The sequence below is a fragment of the Prunus persica genome, chromosome G6 (assembly GCF_000346465.2).
Source record: "Prunus persica cultivar Lovell chromosome G6, Prunus_persica_NCBIv2, whole genome shotgun sequence".
In the NCBI taxonomy this organism is placed as follows: Eukaryota; Viridiplantae; Streptophyta; class Magnoliopsida; order Rosales; family Rosaceae; genus Prunus; species Prunus persica.
Genome location: NC_034014.1, coordinates 27636392 through 27650856, shown reverse-complemented (window position 1 = coordinate 27650856; position 14465 = coordinate 27636392). Strand labels below are relative to the sequence as shown.

Genomic DNA, 14465 nt, shown 5'->3' with positions numbered 1-14465 from the left:
AACTATTAATCTGACAAAAGAAAGGTATATAATTAACTACTCCGTGTTTTTGGATCAACATAACAACTGTAAGCATTTCGGCAAAAACAAGAGTTTTTTTTAGCCCTTTTTGGCAAATCAAATACTTGTAACTGCGGAATTACAATAACAAAATGGGGCAATCGAAAATCTACAGAAATACAAACCATAAAAAGAGACGATAAAGCTTTTACTTCCAGCAAGGATGCTAATCATGCTATCAATTTACAAGCAAAAGGTCAAGTCTTGTCTGCAACATAATCTATTTAGGAAGACCAAAATGACGAGGAAATTCCTTAAAAACAAACTAGTAGAAAATAAAAGTTCCAAGCTAGGTCAGGCAACCACTTCAATATAACGGCTAAGACAAACAAACAATCGCACAATCTATCTCAACTTGGTCCGCTTTGGGATGCTACTACTTGGAGGGGCTCGAGACTTCCCAAAAGCCTTCATTTTCCTTCTCTTCCTATCCTCCTCACTGTCTGACTCGTTCCCTTTCTCCCTATCTGCATTGCTAGCTTCTCTCTCCAACTCTTCCCATGTCTTCCCCAACTCTTCCTCTGAGTCTGCTTCTGAATCTTCCTCCGACTCGTCCTCTGACTCCACAAGCGATTCACTATCAGAAGCATCATCCTCCGATTCCGATTCAGGTTCCACATCAGATGGTTCGTAACCCTTGTCTGACTCCACTGAGTGATCAGATTCTGAATCAGATGCTTCCAAATTCAAAAATTCCCAACCTCCATCATCAATGAAGCTCTGTGGGTCATCAGTAATTGTCTTCAGAATCTGTCGCCAGTTCAGATTCAGCCTGCTCTCATAATACTTGAGGTCTGTCGTGTCGAGCCATTCCTTGATGCCATCAAGCGCTGTGGAAGGGATCGAGTCAATCCGAAGAACATCCCGTTTGAAATCCTTGAATACAATTGTCATGTCAAAATTCTTCTGTCCAAGCCCAACTCTTTCCAGATTCACAATTTCAATCTCACTTAGACTGACGACAAGGAAAGGAGTTTCTATCAGTTCAACCAAGCAGGTTGAAGTAGGGACAATAAACGCTGAGGATTTATAAGGTACACCATGGAAACCAAGCTCTCTCAGAGGTTGATCAAACTCAAGGTCAAGGCCATTAAACTGAGGCTGCCCCCAAAGATCATTCACCCGATTCACAAAGCTCTGAAAATCCATGTTGATTTTGTTCTTCCTATCCCTCTCCCGTTGTTCTTCTTCAATCTCATCTGGGTCATAGGCAGACCTCTTTCCACCTCCCAAGGTCTGAACTACATCCATCACCTCAACATAGAATTGCACGTCTTTGGTTTTCTTGGTGCCCACCATAATGTGATTATGCAGATGAAAGTGGAGGAGAGTGATCATCTCATTCTCTGCTGGCTGGAAAAAAGCATGCTTAATATTTGGAAACATTACGTCCACACGCTCATCTTGCCTGGTGGTAGAAAAACGAAACCCGTTCGCATGAGCTTCAAGAGTACCAGGAATCTTTCTTCCACGGCCACCAAAAACAGGTCGAATCCAAAGGTCAGACAATCTTATTGGCTTAAATCTGTTACCAGCTAGTTGGAGTTTCTCCTGAGTAACCAGTGTTGCCCTCTCAGCTCTCTCAGACTCCCTGGCCACAACTTGCCTTCGCAGGTTTTTAATCACCTGTACCACTTCACTTATGTGCCTTGGGTCCTTGGATCGAAATGAAACTTCCTTTAAATATATAGACCCAAGGTTCTTCAAGGAGTTTACATCATGAGGACTGAAAGGAGTCCCGGGCACATTAAAGATGATTCTGATATAACAATTCCGATTGGTGTCCTGTTGGCTGGAAACTGTCCTTATAGTGGCAACATGAAAAGGGATCATACTCCCATAAATAGGCAACAGAACAGCTTCGTTCTTCTGGTCAATCTGAATCATCAGATCTCTTGGAGGAGGGAGATCATTTACATTCTTGTAGGCAATTAAATCCGTTAAAGCCTTCGCTGCAGAACGATTGTCACCCGACCCAGATCCAGCACCCGCAAGTCTACGAGCAGTTTCTTCATTTTTCTGACGAGCAAGTTCGGCCTGATGCTGCCTGCGGAGTTCCTCCTTTGAAATCTCATGATTGTCTGACCTCAGGGTTGTCTTAGACATCAATGCCTCCGTCCCATTAGCCTCAACTTTCGCCTTTTTAGGTTTAGGTTCTTCTTCATCTTCATTAAAGGAGTATGCCACATCCTTAAGAGCCTTAGAACTTTTAATTGTCACCACCTCCGGCTTGTCATTGTTGATCACCACGGTGTCCGCTAGCAACAAAGAGAAGTTCTGGTTCTTTGGATTACTGCGACCACTCTGCAGGTTCTGAAAACCGAGTGACACATTAAACACCATGCCTGCTTTAACCACCCGTTCATTCTTTGCATTAATATTCAACCCAGACTCACGGAACTCAAGTCCAATACCTGTCCCAGCCGATTTTGTCAGATTAGATACAAATTCAGGAAATTCAGGAGCCTCCTTCTTCACCACAGAAATGGCTGCTTGATAAGCAGCACTGACTTTTTTCCCAGGCTTCAACTCGCCAATGGCTGCATCATGTGCCTTGAGAAGAACTTCATATGCTTTGCTCTGATATGAAGTAGCATCAATCAAAAAAGACCTGGCAACATTTGAGCAGTAACTCTTGTAGCGGGACCCAACTGCACATATGATCACGCTAGCAGAATCATAATAAAGCAACTCATCATTGCTGGCAGCACTGGGTCTGAGATCGAACTGTCCTCCACTCTGAAAAATCGGCGGGTAACAGATGTCAACATTCTCAGCCTTGAGCTTTGCTCCAGCTTTAGAGGGTTCCAGTATAGCTTTCTCTGTCTCATCCATAAAAGAAGAATGGGTGACTTTCTTCTCCTCATCAATAACAGTCTCAAGCTTTGGAACCACGATATTATTCATGACATTAGTAGTCAAGAAAGCAGCTCTCTTGACATTCACAAGCTCATCATTGTCCTTAACAGCAAACAATTCAGACAACCCATTTGTTACATCACCTAGCTGAAAATTTGCACTCTTCAGCTTCTCAGACCATGATTCCAAGAGATTTCCCTCAGGGACCTCCCTTGCTATGTGTCCAACAACAGCAGTATCATGGCCATCAGCCTTCAATTGAGCACGAATGGCATGGAAAATTGCATCCATCAAACCACTGCCATCATCACTCTTTACCTTCACATGCATCACAACATCTACACCCACAGCTTCCTTGGCAGGCTTTTTTACAACTTCTAGCAAAGACACCTTCTTCTGGCTGCACAAGAAATGAATCTGCTTCTTCATGAAAACCATGATCGTCTCCGGAAACTCATAACCTACCAACCATATATTCAATGCTGAAGATTTAAGGTACCGCAAATCCTCTGATGCTGGCGGTGTTGCTATTGCAAGAACATCAGAAGAACCCCACAAATCAGATCGATGTTCATTCCAGTGAGAATAAAGTAACTTCAATCTCTCACTGAATTTTTTCACATCAATGGAATAGGCACTTCCTGCTCCAGTGCTGGTTTTTCCATTAGGAGGTTGGCTATTTCCATTTCGATGATCAGCCATTAAGAACAATTTCTACATAAGACAAAGAGCCAACTAATCACTTTCTGCCAATTAAATTTTTAAAAAAAAATTAAGAAAAAAAATTCACACTTTCTCAATATTCAAAAATAAACTCAAATAGTTTAGCTATAAAACCCTAAAAAGCCAAATTGTAAATTAGGGTTTCGCGTAAGTTCGCATTCTATGGCCATCGCCAGTCTTAGAAAATCTAGCAAAACCCTGAGCATCATTGTTATCGTCCCCCTTTAATTTTCTGTTCATAAATCTTCAACTGATGAACAAATTAGGTTTTCCTATTTCCTTCCCCAAACATAGAAAAATACTGCGAAAACCACTTAATTCATGTATAAGCAGCGAAAAAAGAACAAGAAACTCACCTTTCTGAAACTTCAGAGATAGCCTTCTGCGAACTTCTGCGGTTTCGTAATGTGAATTAGGGTTCTGGTTTCGGACCCTAGGGCTTGGCGGCGACAAGTCCCCGATAAAATTAACCAAAAAGAAAATATATATATATAGAGAGAGAGAAAGAGATAGAGTGAGAAAGAAAACTTAGGGTTTCAGAACTAAGGATGAGAGAGAGAGAGAGAGAAAGAGGGATTTGAAGGGGTTTGCTTTGGATAACAAAAACGATGAAAATGAAAAAACTAGAGAAGAAAGGTTTTTGAACCAGAGTGCGAGTGAAAGATTTATGATTTTCGAGGGCTCTCGAAGAGGGACTTGAAGGAAACTGATTTTTTCTGTTGTGACGAAAAAGGACTGGACATTAAGCCTTATGACTTCTCCTGTAGGGCGTTTTTTGCGGTCATTGAGATTTCTTAGAGGGGTGTTTTGGGGGATTTGGTTCTGTTCTGTCAGGACAAGGGGTTTTTAGCATGACGGCGTCGTTTCTTTGAGAGGGAAACAGGACCAGGTGCTTGGCGCTTGGCCTCGCGACGTCGTTTCGCTTAAGCGGTGGCGGGAAAGACATTGGGCTGTGTTGAAAATAAGGCGGGAAATCATGATTTGATGGGAATAAGTACCTGTGATGATGAGCGGTGAACCGTCCGATTCTCTGATTTTTCCCATTTTAAGTTTAATTCTCAAACAATGCAATTTTATTTTTAATTGTAGCAAAAAAAAAGAAAAAAACAAACAAATAATTACTATCTTCTTGTTACAATTTGGTATTTACTATGCTACAATTTTGGCAATGCCACAAACATTTGTGTTTGGGAACAAAGATTAGTAGTCTTATTAGATTGTGTTTGGTGGGCATGTGATTGTGTTCCTGAGAAGCAGTGGTGGTCACTGGTCAGCCATCAAATCAATTTTGTGACAAATTTGAAAGGAAAAAAAAAAACCAACTAACCGAGTCAATGTTTTTTTTTTAATGAACAAATTATAACCTTTCATTAAACTTGGTAATTATCCTAATCTCCTATGTCTCATTATTTGTGTTCTGTTATTAACCCTCCATAAGTCAAAATAACCAGTTAAAAAAATTTAAGTCATACTACTTACAACAACATAAACAAATGTGTGGTTTCATCTTACGAGCCAATAGAAACAAATATGTAGTTTAAACTAGGATTTTTTTAATGTACGAGAAAGGATGATCAAAATCGAATGCAATAGGGCAGGCGTGAAGCACCTTGGAATCTTTTATATTTCAACCAACACAATATTTGTGCATGAATGAGTCCAATTCCTGAGACTGAACTCAAATGGCTTGGTCCAATTCAAACTCGCTTAATCAGTTCATGTTTATGATGCATGTGAACATTTTCAGTACCAGGCTCGTGTCATTGAAATTTAAATCTGATAAGAATGTGTCCCTCAAAACAAAAGAAGGGTTAACATCTAATCTAATGCCATGGCTGTCTTTGTCATACTTGCTTGGTCGCTTACCAACTTTTTTTTATATTAAATATATTTGTTTTGTTTTCTGGGTTGCTTGGCTTACTTAGTCATCACCAATGAACAGAAAGGGAGGCCTGCAATGCAATGCCATTGACTTAGTCAGGATATAAATATTTTATTTGCTTTTGCTCGTTTCAACAAGATATCATTTGATTGAAGCATTGGTCAAACACCAAATCTAGTTCTTTGATGGTTTTTAATTTCTCACCAAGCTTGTTTCTTTTTGCTATAATCTTTGTGTTAACTATGAGTATTATTTGTGATTTGCAAGTGGTGCTTGGGAAGTTTCCTAATCATCCTCTTCATTGCCAGTTGACATCTTTCAAAAAAAAGAAAAAAAAAATATTAACATTGAAAGTTCCAACCATGCAGGTTTCAAATGGAACTGTTCAAACTTCGACAGCGTCAAGTTTGTGCTATGCAGCTAGCTATAGCTACACACGTTTTACCAAATCCATACTTCACCATTCTTCTTAATTAAACTATAAATATGCAATTAAGACCAGCTATTTCCATCATCTCCGTCTCTCCACAGCTCACTTCCTCATCTTTTTTCATATAATTTTATCTTTCAGTACAATATTCATTTGATCCAATTTAAGTGTTGAAAATGAGTGCCGCAACGTTAAAAATGAGTTTGATATTCTTTTTGGCCATGTTTATGGTGGTCTTCATGGCATCAGCAGCTCCGAAAGTCGGTTTCTATCAACGGAGTTGTCCTTCTGCAGAGGCAATTGTGAGAAAAGCTGTGAACAAAGCTGTGGCAAAGAATCCAGGCATAGCTGCTGGCCTCATCAGAATGCATTTCCATGATTGCTTTGTTAGGGTAAGCTTCATTCACATGCATGAATAATATTCTACATTTTATAATTAAGTATATTAGAACTAATAATTAATCACAACTAACATATATGTTCTTTATTGTTTCAGGGTTGTGATGCCTCTATCCTACTTGATTCAACTCCTGGACAACCATCCGAAAAAGAACATCCAGCAAACAATCCGAGCTTGAGAGGCTTTGAAGTGATCGATGAGGCCAAGGCCGAGATTGAAGCTAAATGCCCCAAAACCGTGTCATGTGCTGACATCCTTGCATTTGCTGCTCGTGACAGTGCACTCAAAGTTGGTGGGATAAATTATGACGTGCCTTCGGGGCGGCGAGATGGAAGAGTTTCCCTCCAAGATGAGCCTACGCAGCACCTCCCCCCACCTTCCTTCAACGCCAAGCAACTTGAGGATAGTTTCGCCCGAAAAGGCCTTAGCTTGGATGAAATGGTCACATTATCTGGGGCACATTCTATTGGCGTGTCACATTGTTCTTCCTTCTCTGATCGCTTGTATTTCTTCAATGCTACTCATCCACAAGACCCTTCAATGGATCCCATTTTTGCTCGAAACTTGAAAAAGAAGTGCCCTCGATCATCAAACAATGATCGAGTTACGGTGCCACTTGATGTTCTTACACCAAATAGGCTTGACAACAAGTACTATACTGATTTGAAGAACCATCATGGCCTGCTTACATCAGATCAAACTCTTCTTACCAGCCGTTCGACAGCCGGGATTGTGAGGAACAATGCCAGATTTGGTGCAGCTTGGGCTAATAAGTTTGCAGCAGCCATGGTGAAAATGGGCTCCATTGATGTCCTCACAGGAAGGCAAGGTGAGATCAGGAACAACTGCAAGGTTGTGAACTAGAACACATATATAGGGATTTATTGGCTCCGTGATCAAATTGGAGCTTTGTTTTGCTGGTCACACACACATAATTGTATGAAATTGATTCATTAAACTTGTTTATTAGTAAGCTTTTTGTGTTTAATTTTTAATAAACACTCCAATCGCAAACCTATGCATTAAGTTTGAACTTTCAACCATGTGGCAATCAACATCTTCATATAAATAATTAAAACAAATGAATTAATAATACCATGTGTAACCAAAAGAATTGTACTAAAGTAACTAAACTAATTTGTTGGTCCAACCCAACTTGTCAAAGACTGAATTCAGTGAAATTGAATATTAAAATTTTCCCTCTTTCTGCCAAGTCACATCTGTTCTCAGTGTGGTAGGTTTATGAATTAAAGCAGGTCAGTAGATTAAACTGCAGAGGTAATAAAGTGCAAGGAATATGCCAATGTCTTGGGATTTAAGGGCTCTTACCCATCTCAGTTTGTGTTAGGTACCACCATAAATTCTACAACAATGCCATAAAATCCCACTAGAGGGATGGAGGAGGGATGGTCAGTTGGCATCTCCCCACCTACACCTAATAATAACTTCACTGAAAAATGGTTAGTTAGTGTCATTTTTACCATGGTTAAATATCAGTCACTTGAATTTTCCAAAATGACCTTGAATTAATTGAAGTCCCATAAGTTAAACCACTGCATTTAGCAAGGCAAGCATCCCTATTCCATGTATGGTAATTAAGAGAAAAGGGTTATTTTGATTATCCTGAAATGGAGATCTTTTGTACTATAAGAAGGAGGGTGGGTTTGTCATGATCTTCCTTCACCCCTGTAACAAATTTTAGAGTGTGACTCAAAACTGTAGAGAGAGAGAGAGAGAGAGAGAGAGAGAGAGCTCAAAGCAGCAAAAGGTCAGCATGGAGAGAGTGAATAAGGTGATGCTGATCCTGACCACTATCCTAGTGGTTGCTGCATTGCATGTTGAAGGAGGAAGGCGGATCAAGAGTCATGATGAGAATGGAGAGGGCGTTGATGAGCCTCAGAACTTCTATGGAGGAGCTGCAGGAGGCATCTTCCCAGGCCCTCCAGGGTTTGTTACTGGGGTTAGCTTTGGACCATCAGGCCTCTGCACTCTCCCTGGAGGCTGTGTTCCAGTCCCAGTCCTCCCCACTATCCCTGCTGTTCCTTCTGCTGGTGGCTCAGTCCCATTTACACCATGACTCAGAGACCAGTTTGGCTAGCTGCACCAGGGTCTGCTACTTGTATCTGGTTTTAATGATCTGTTTGAAATCTTTCATTAGGTCTTAATTTGTGTTTGGTTTAGTCTTAATTAGTGTGCTTTTCTGGTTTGTGGGTGTGTTCAGTGCTGGGTCTAGAACAACATGCTCTAAGTTCTTGTAATGCTAGCAGAAGATGTAGCTACGGATATAGGGTTCTCACTTGGCTGCCACACGTTGTACTAGTTTATCTATATATATATATATATATATATATATATATGTTATGGTTGATAAATGTGATGGTGTGTTATTGTAGCAGCCCTAGAAATGAAGAAGAAGAGTCACCTCACTTCACTAGTTTCTTGCTAATCGCTTTGTCCCGTGACCATGAGCCTTATTCGAAGAACTACTTCTCACATTACATTTGGACCCACTTACTTGTTTAACATATCGGCTGGAGGTGAAATTCTGTTACATGTGAAATTAAAAATTAACATCTTACATTTGCCCATCTTCCCTGAGATTTTGACATGAACAAAACTACAGAACTAATATTTCCAATATTACAAGAACAGAGACTGAAAATGCAAAGTCAATGAATAGTACAGTTCACACAACCAGAAAGTGTAATTTGGCCTTTTATTTAAAGAAAAAAGATTAAAAACATCATTCCACTGTTTATTTATTTTTTTTTAATTTAAAAAAATAGGGACCCTAGTATAGCCGGGCGGCTATACTTTTTGAATATAATATATTAAACGATATAGCCGCGCGGCTATATTATTAATTTAAGGAAAAATTTAAAAACACGTATAGCCGTTCTATATTCTTTTAATATATTATGTTTAAAAGTAGGGGAGCGGGTGTACTATTTATTTATAAAAAATAGACCCAAAAATAGTATAGCCGTGCGGCTATACTATTAATTGGAAAAGACATTTAAAAACACCGAGTATGGCCGGCCGGCTATACGATTAATTTGAATAAAAATTTTTAAAGAAACACGGAGCATAGCCTAGCGGCTATACGCGTGATTATATTTCAATAGTATAGCCGCACGTTCTAACCCGCAGGATGAGAACGTGGAGGATGAGAGATGGGATCATGGTGCACCAACTGGTACTGATGCATCTCTGGGCATTGACCCGAACGTGCAGGAAGAAAACATGGAGGATGAGGGATTGGATCATGGTGCACCACCTTCACATGCATCCCCTAGTGCAATTGTAGCAGAGGATAAGTACATATGATCTGTTTTGAATTTACCGTTCATGATTTTGATGTCCTTTTCAGGCACCGTAAAATTTTACATACTATACAGATCAATATTCACGACGATGTCATTCATTCATTGTGTGCGCTGTTGGAAGAAGCTCAGCGGGACTTGAAAGCCAAGTTCAATGAAATTATGGCAAATAGGAAAAGATCAATTGGTGATGCTGTTAGCAGCAAGAAGAAGTTGAAGATCAGTAGTGATGCTACCAGGGGCAGACCCACGTTAGTGCAAAGGTGGTCAATTGACCCCCGCAATGTCGGAATCCTCCATCTGAGTGAAATATGTTGACCTCTGCAAAAAGCTGGATGGCGTTGTGCAAGAGTTGCCTATCATCTGTTTGATAAAGGGCACAGCACAGCAGCAACCCTCCTGCGCAGTGTAAGCAAGTGACTATGATGGAGATCACCGACACTCATCGATCAACTACCCGGCACTCTCCCTGCTGTGCCCCAGTCCTCCCCACTATCCCTGCTGTTCTTTCTACTGGTGGCTCAGTCCCATGACTCAGAGACTAGTTTGGCTAGCTGCACCAGGTCTGCTACTTGTATCTGGTTTTAGTGGTCTGTTTGAAATCTTTCATTAGGTCTAATTTGTAGTCTTAATTAGTGTGTTTTTCTGGTTTGTGGGGGTGTTCATTGCTGGGTCTAGAACAACGTGCTGGGTGATCAGCTCAAAGTTCTTGTAATGCTAGCAGAAGATGTAGCTACCGAGCTAGGGTTCTCACTTGGCTGCCACACGTTGTACTAGTTTATCTATATATGTTATGGTTGATAAATGTGATGGTGTGTTATTGTAGCAGCCCTATAAATGAAGAAGAAGAGTCACCTCATTTCACTAGTTTCTTGGTAATCTCTTTGTCCCATGAGCATGAGCTGGAAGACGTGCTTTACCCTATTCGAAGAGCTACTTCTCACATTACATTTGGACCCACTTACTTGTTTAACATATTGGGTGAAGAAACTTCTCATGGCTATCCCTGAAAAGGTGCATATATAAAGTGTTGGTAGATCGAGTTTAGTTCTTGCTGCTTGTCTTTTCATCCCGCACACCATACAAGAGATTTTGCATGTTCCCAGCATTACAGACACGTCTTTAGTTTGACTCTTCACGGAGCCAAGCGGTTAGGGTTTAGAGTTTAATAACTTAGATCTGTTTCCAGGAAAAAAATGATTGACATACGGGACTGCAGCAAAAACGAAAATGAAAATAAATTCAATAGATTTATAAACAACTTTTGTTATAATGTACCATATCCAATTCACATGCCATGCCAAACTCTGCTAAAGCAGATTCCACTGCCGGCCAAGCTTCTTGCACATCAGTTATGCAAAGGCTCATAGGCGACAAGGCTTTGTCATACTTTAGAAAACTCGAGAATGGAATTTATCTTATATGGGAAATTTAGCTAGAAAAATTATTACAAAATGATGAAATAGTTTGATTTTACTGGTCTAGTGGTGCCCTCAGACTAAGCCATTGATTTCATATAGCACCCAATCAAACTTTTACCCAGGCAGAGAACACAAGGAAGATGATCTTCACATAAGTTCTATTTTTGTTTTTAAGTTTTATCTTAAATATGATACATGAAAATATGACGAATAAGAACAAGAGAAGAAGGTACCTTGGGATCTAGAGAAGGGCCTCCAGAAAGAGAAGATATCTACTTCTACTATTTTGCTTCCTTTTTCATCGTCTTCGCCGACGAAGAGCCAGAGTTTTGTTTGGAATTGGATGCTCAGGCTCACAATTGACGTTGCTATTCATCATGTTGTTGATTTTTTGTTCGAAACCCTAGACACAGAGAGAAAGAACGAAAAGTCGGAAGGCATCGCCTGTGGATTTGAATATAACTTGTATAACAAGCTAGAGATGAGATCACAGAGAAAGGGAGGAAAGTTTAGAGAGGAAAAGGTTACCGAAAAGGATTGTTGGGTGAGGTTGAGTTGTGCCCGGAGAGAAAGAAAATGAGTTGCCATGAGCGTGAGGAATGTGTTTTTGTGAGGGCAGCAGAACGATTTTCCTCGAGAGGTTTACGAACAAGGATACCTCTATCCTTATAGTCCTACTTACCTGTTTATATATTACTTACCCGTTTACATTGTCTTACTTACTCGTTTATATTATCCTGTTGTAATTGAGATTTATTTCATATTTTATATTTTTTTTAAAGTTAACACATTTTTGTACTTCTTTATAAATACCTTCATATTTGAGAACAATACATATCAAAACAAAATTCTCATATATTTTGTTTGACATAGTATCGGAAAATTCTCTTGTCTAAACCCTTCAACAACTTCAACCGTCCTCAAAGAGTTTTTGGTATGATATCTAGAGTGGTGTTTTTGTTTTTGGGTCTGCTATTGAGAATATCTAAACTGCTAGGTGCTTTGTTATTATTACTATTATTATTATTTTGTCAGAATAAATGCTTTGATTTATTTTTCCTTCTGTTTTTCTTTTAGGCTTACCATGAATCACAAACAAGACATTCCTCCTGCTTCTGAGGCTGATGACATCGGGTTGGGCGAGAACTGGTGCGCCTTGAGTGATATTGAAGATTTGAATGCGAAGCTGGCTGGTCCTTCTTCATACACATTTACTGCAGTTTCGGATTCGTATGTGCCTCCTCTTTGTGACACTCAAATCCCAGTGAACACGTTGGCGGTGGGCTTTGAAAACGATTATACATGGAATTTGGCTGCTCCTTCCCCTGTTCTTTGCGACAAGGCTGATGCATCCCCTGTTCCTCGCGACAGGAAGCTCGTGACCGACTGCATTGTTGGTAACGCGGATCCCTTGTTCCTACGAGACGATATAAACCTAAATTTCATGTGTACAAGTCTCTTCGCAAGTTGAGTATATTTTGAGAGGTTGAGAATGTTGGATTTCTGCTCACAGTCAACTTATGAGATGGTGGTTTTTGTTTAGTCCATGTTAATATTTTGGGGTCTGAGATGTGCTTTACCTAATTATTTGAGTGCATGGAATTGTGTTAAGTTACTTTTAATCTTTTTTTAATAAATAAAGGCCAAATTACACTTTCTAGTCGAGTGAACTTTACTAATTTTCTTAGCATTTTCATTAGAGAAAATTACTGAAAGACCCCCGAATTAGGACCCTTATTGAACTTAACTCTTCGAACTAAAAAGTCAGCCAATTTAGCATCCGAATTAATTAAAATCGTCAATTTCACACATACCTTTAGATTTTATGAGATTTCATCCAATCTTGCGTCAAACCCAACCACGTGAGGCTCACGTGTAACCTATTTTGATGGCAATTTCGTCCTTCTAAGCCATTTCCCTCCCAATTCTCATTGGCGCTAACCAGATCGTGATTGAAGAGCATTTTCTCTAATTTCGTCCTAAAGTGGAATGTGTGTAAGTGAGAAGAGGAAGTTGAAAATTCCTGCAAAGCTTGGTTATGGTTAGCTCATTGAAATTTTGGGAAGAACATTGAAACTAAAGATGACGAGATGTGTGGAATTATTTCTAACTCAAGCGCTTTTGGGCCTATTGGATAATCGCTTCGATGACGTCGGACTTGGCAGCAGGGCATTTATGAGATTTTGAGGGCCATGTACGGAATTTAAATTGGGGCTTCACATAATCTAATATGAAAATACTATAAAAAAGAATTTACCATAACTTAATGTCATAAAACAATTTTTTTTTATAACTAAAAGTCACCATCAATAAACATGTAATTACAATAAAAAATCAAATTCATAAAAATTTAGGAATTAGGAATTAGGGTTTTCTCTTTTTGGTATTGAAATTCTTGAAATTGAAAGAATAACAAAAATTGTCAAAGGATTGAAAAAAGAACCAAAGAGAGATTGATGATTGATGAATGATGATGAGTACTTACGAGAAAATCGGAGTTTAAGATAAAGAAGAAGCTATGAAATTTTTGTTTTGTTTTGTTTTGAGTGGAAGAAAGTACTTTTTTTAGAGGAGAAACCCCTATTTTTGCGTTTTGGGGGGGATAAATGTGTTACTGTTTTTTATAAATATGTTACTTAGTTCGACGTTTCCTATTTTTTATTTTATAAATGTGTTACTGTTTTTATTTATAATTATTTAAAGTTTGTTGTTATAATGCAAAAATAATTTTTTTTTTTAAACATATGAAAAGACTCAATGAGACTCGAGCCCAGGGCGTTCTATTAAAGGGATAGGTGTTAAAAAGCCAACTCCACCACACACACTTTTGTGCTAATTCTAAACATGCTAAAGTATATATACAACTCCTATAATATTAATATATATAATATAAAGATAGTTTTAGTTCTGTAGTTTTGTTCATATCCAAATATTGGGGAAGATGGACAAATGTAAGATCTTAATTTTCAATTTAGCATGTAACAAAATACCACCTCCAGCCAATATGTTAAACAAGTAAGTGGGTCCAACTGTAATGTGAGAAGTAGTTCTTTGAATAAGGTAAAAGAAACTAATTTTATATTAAAAAAACCTTTCTCGACGACATTTCGTCGGCACAAGTCTATAACGGCAAATTTTTGCCGGATTAGACCTCTACCGACAAAAGTTACCTCTGCCGATGAAATTTTGTCGGGAGAGTTTTTTCTGTTTCTTTTTCTAAATAAATATAAACTTAGTATGTTAAGGTTAATAAAAAAATTTTAATTTATTTTAATTAATTAAATAATATATTTGCCTAATTTAATTAGTTAAATCAGTAATTACAATTTAATTATTATTTATTTAGTTAATAATTAGTATTCAATAC

The 14465-nt window shown here is 38.8% G+C and overlaps 2 protein-coding genes and 1 long non-coding RNA gene across 3 annotated transcripts; 2 read left to right on the top strand and 1 right to left on the bottom strand.

Annotated features, from left to right (window-relative positions):
• On the bottom strand, nt 179-4372 carry LOC18774600 (FACT complex subunit SPT16). The gene is made up of 2 exons (XM_007207091.2): nt 3999-4372; nt 179-3633 (listed from the first exon to the last, which is right to left on the bottom strand). The coding sequence occupies exon 2, from the start codon at nt 3619-3621 to the stop codon at nt 406-408; it is 3216 nt and encodes a 1071-aa protein (XP_007207153.1). The 5' UTR covers nt 3622-3633; nt 3999-4372; the 3' UTR covers nt 179-405.
• LOC18773098 (peroxidase 5) lies at nt 5746-7361 on the top strand. Its single transcript, XM_007207649.2, has 2 exons — nt 5746-6346; nt 6451-7361. Exons 1-2 carry the CDS (start codon nt 6131-6133, stop codon nt 7216-7218), a joined length of 984 nt encoding a protein of 327 aa, XP_007207711.2. The 5' UTR covers nt 5746-6130; the 3' UTR covers nt 7219-7361.
• LOC109949872 lies at nt 9477-10544 on the top strand. Its single transcript, XR_002272179.1, has 2 exons — nt 9477-9671; nt 9753-10544. It is a non-coding gene; the product is annotated as an uncharacterized LOC109949872 (long non-coding RNA).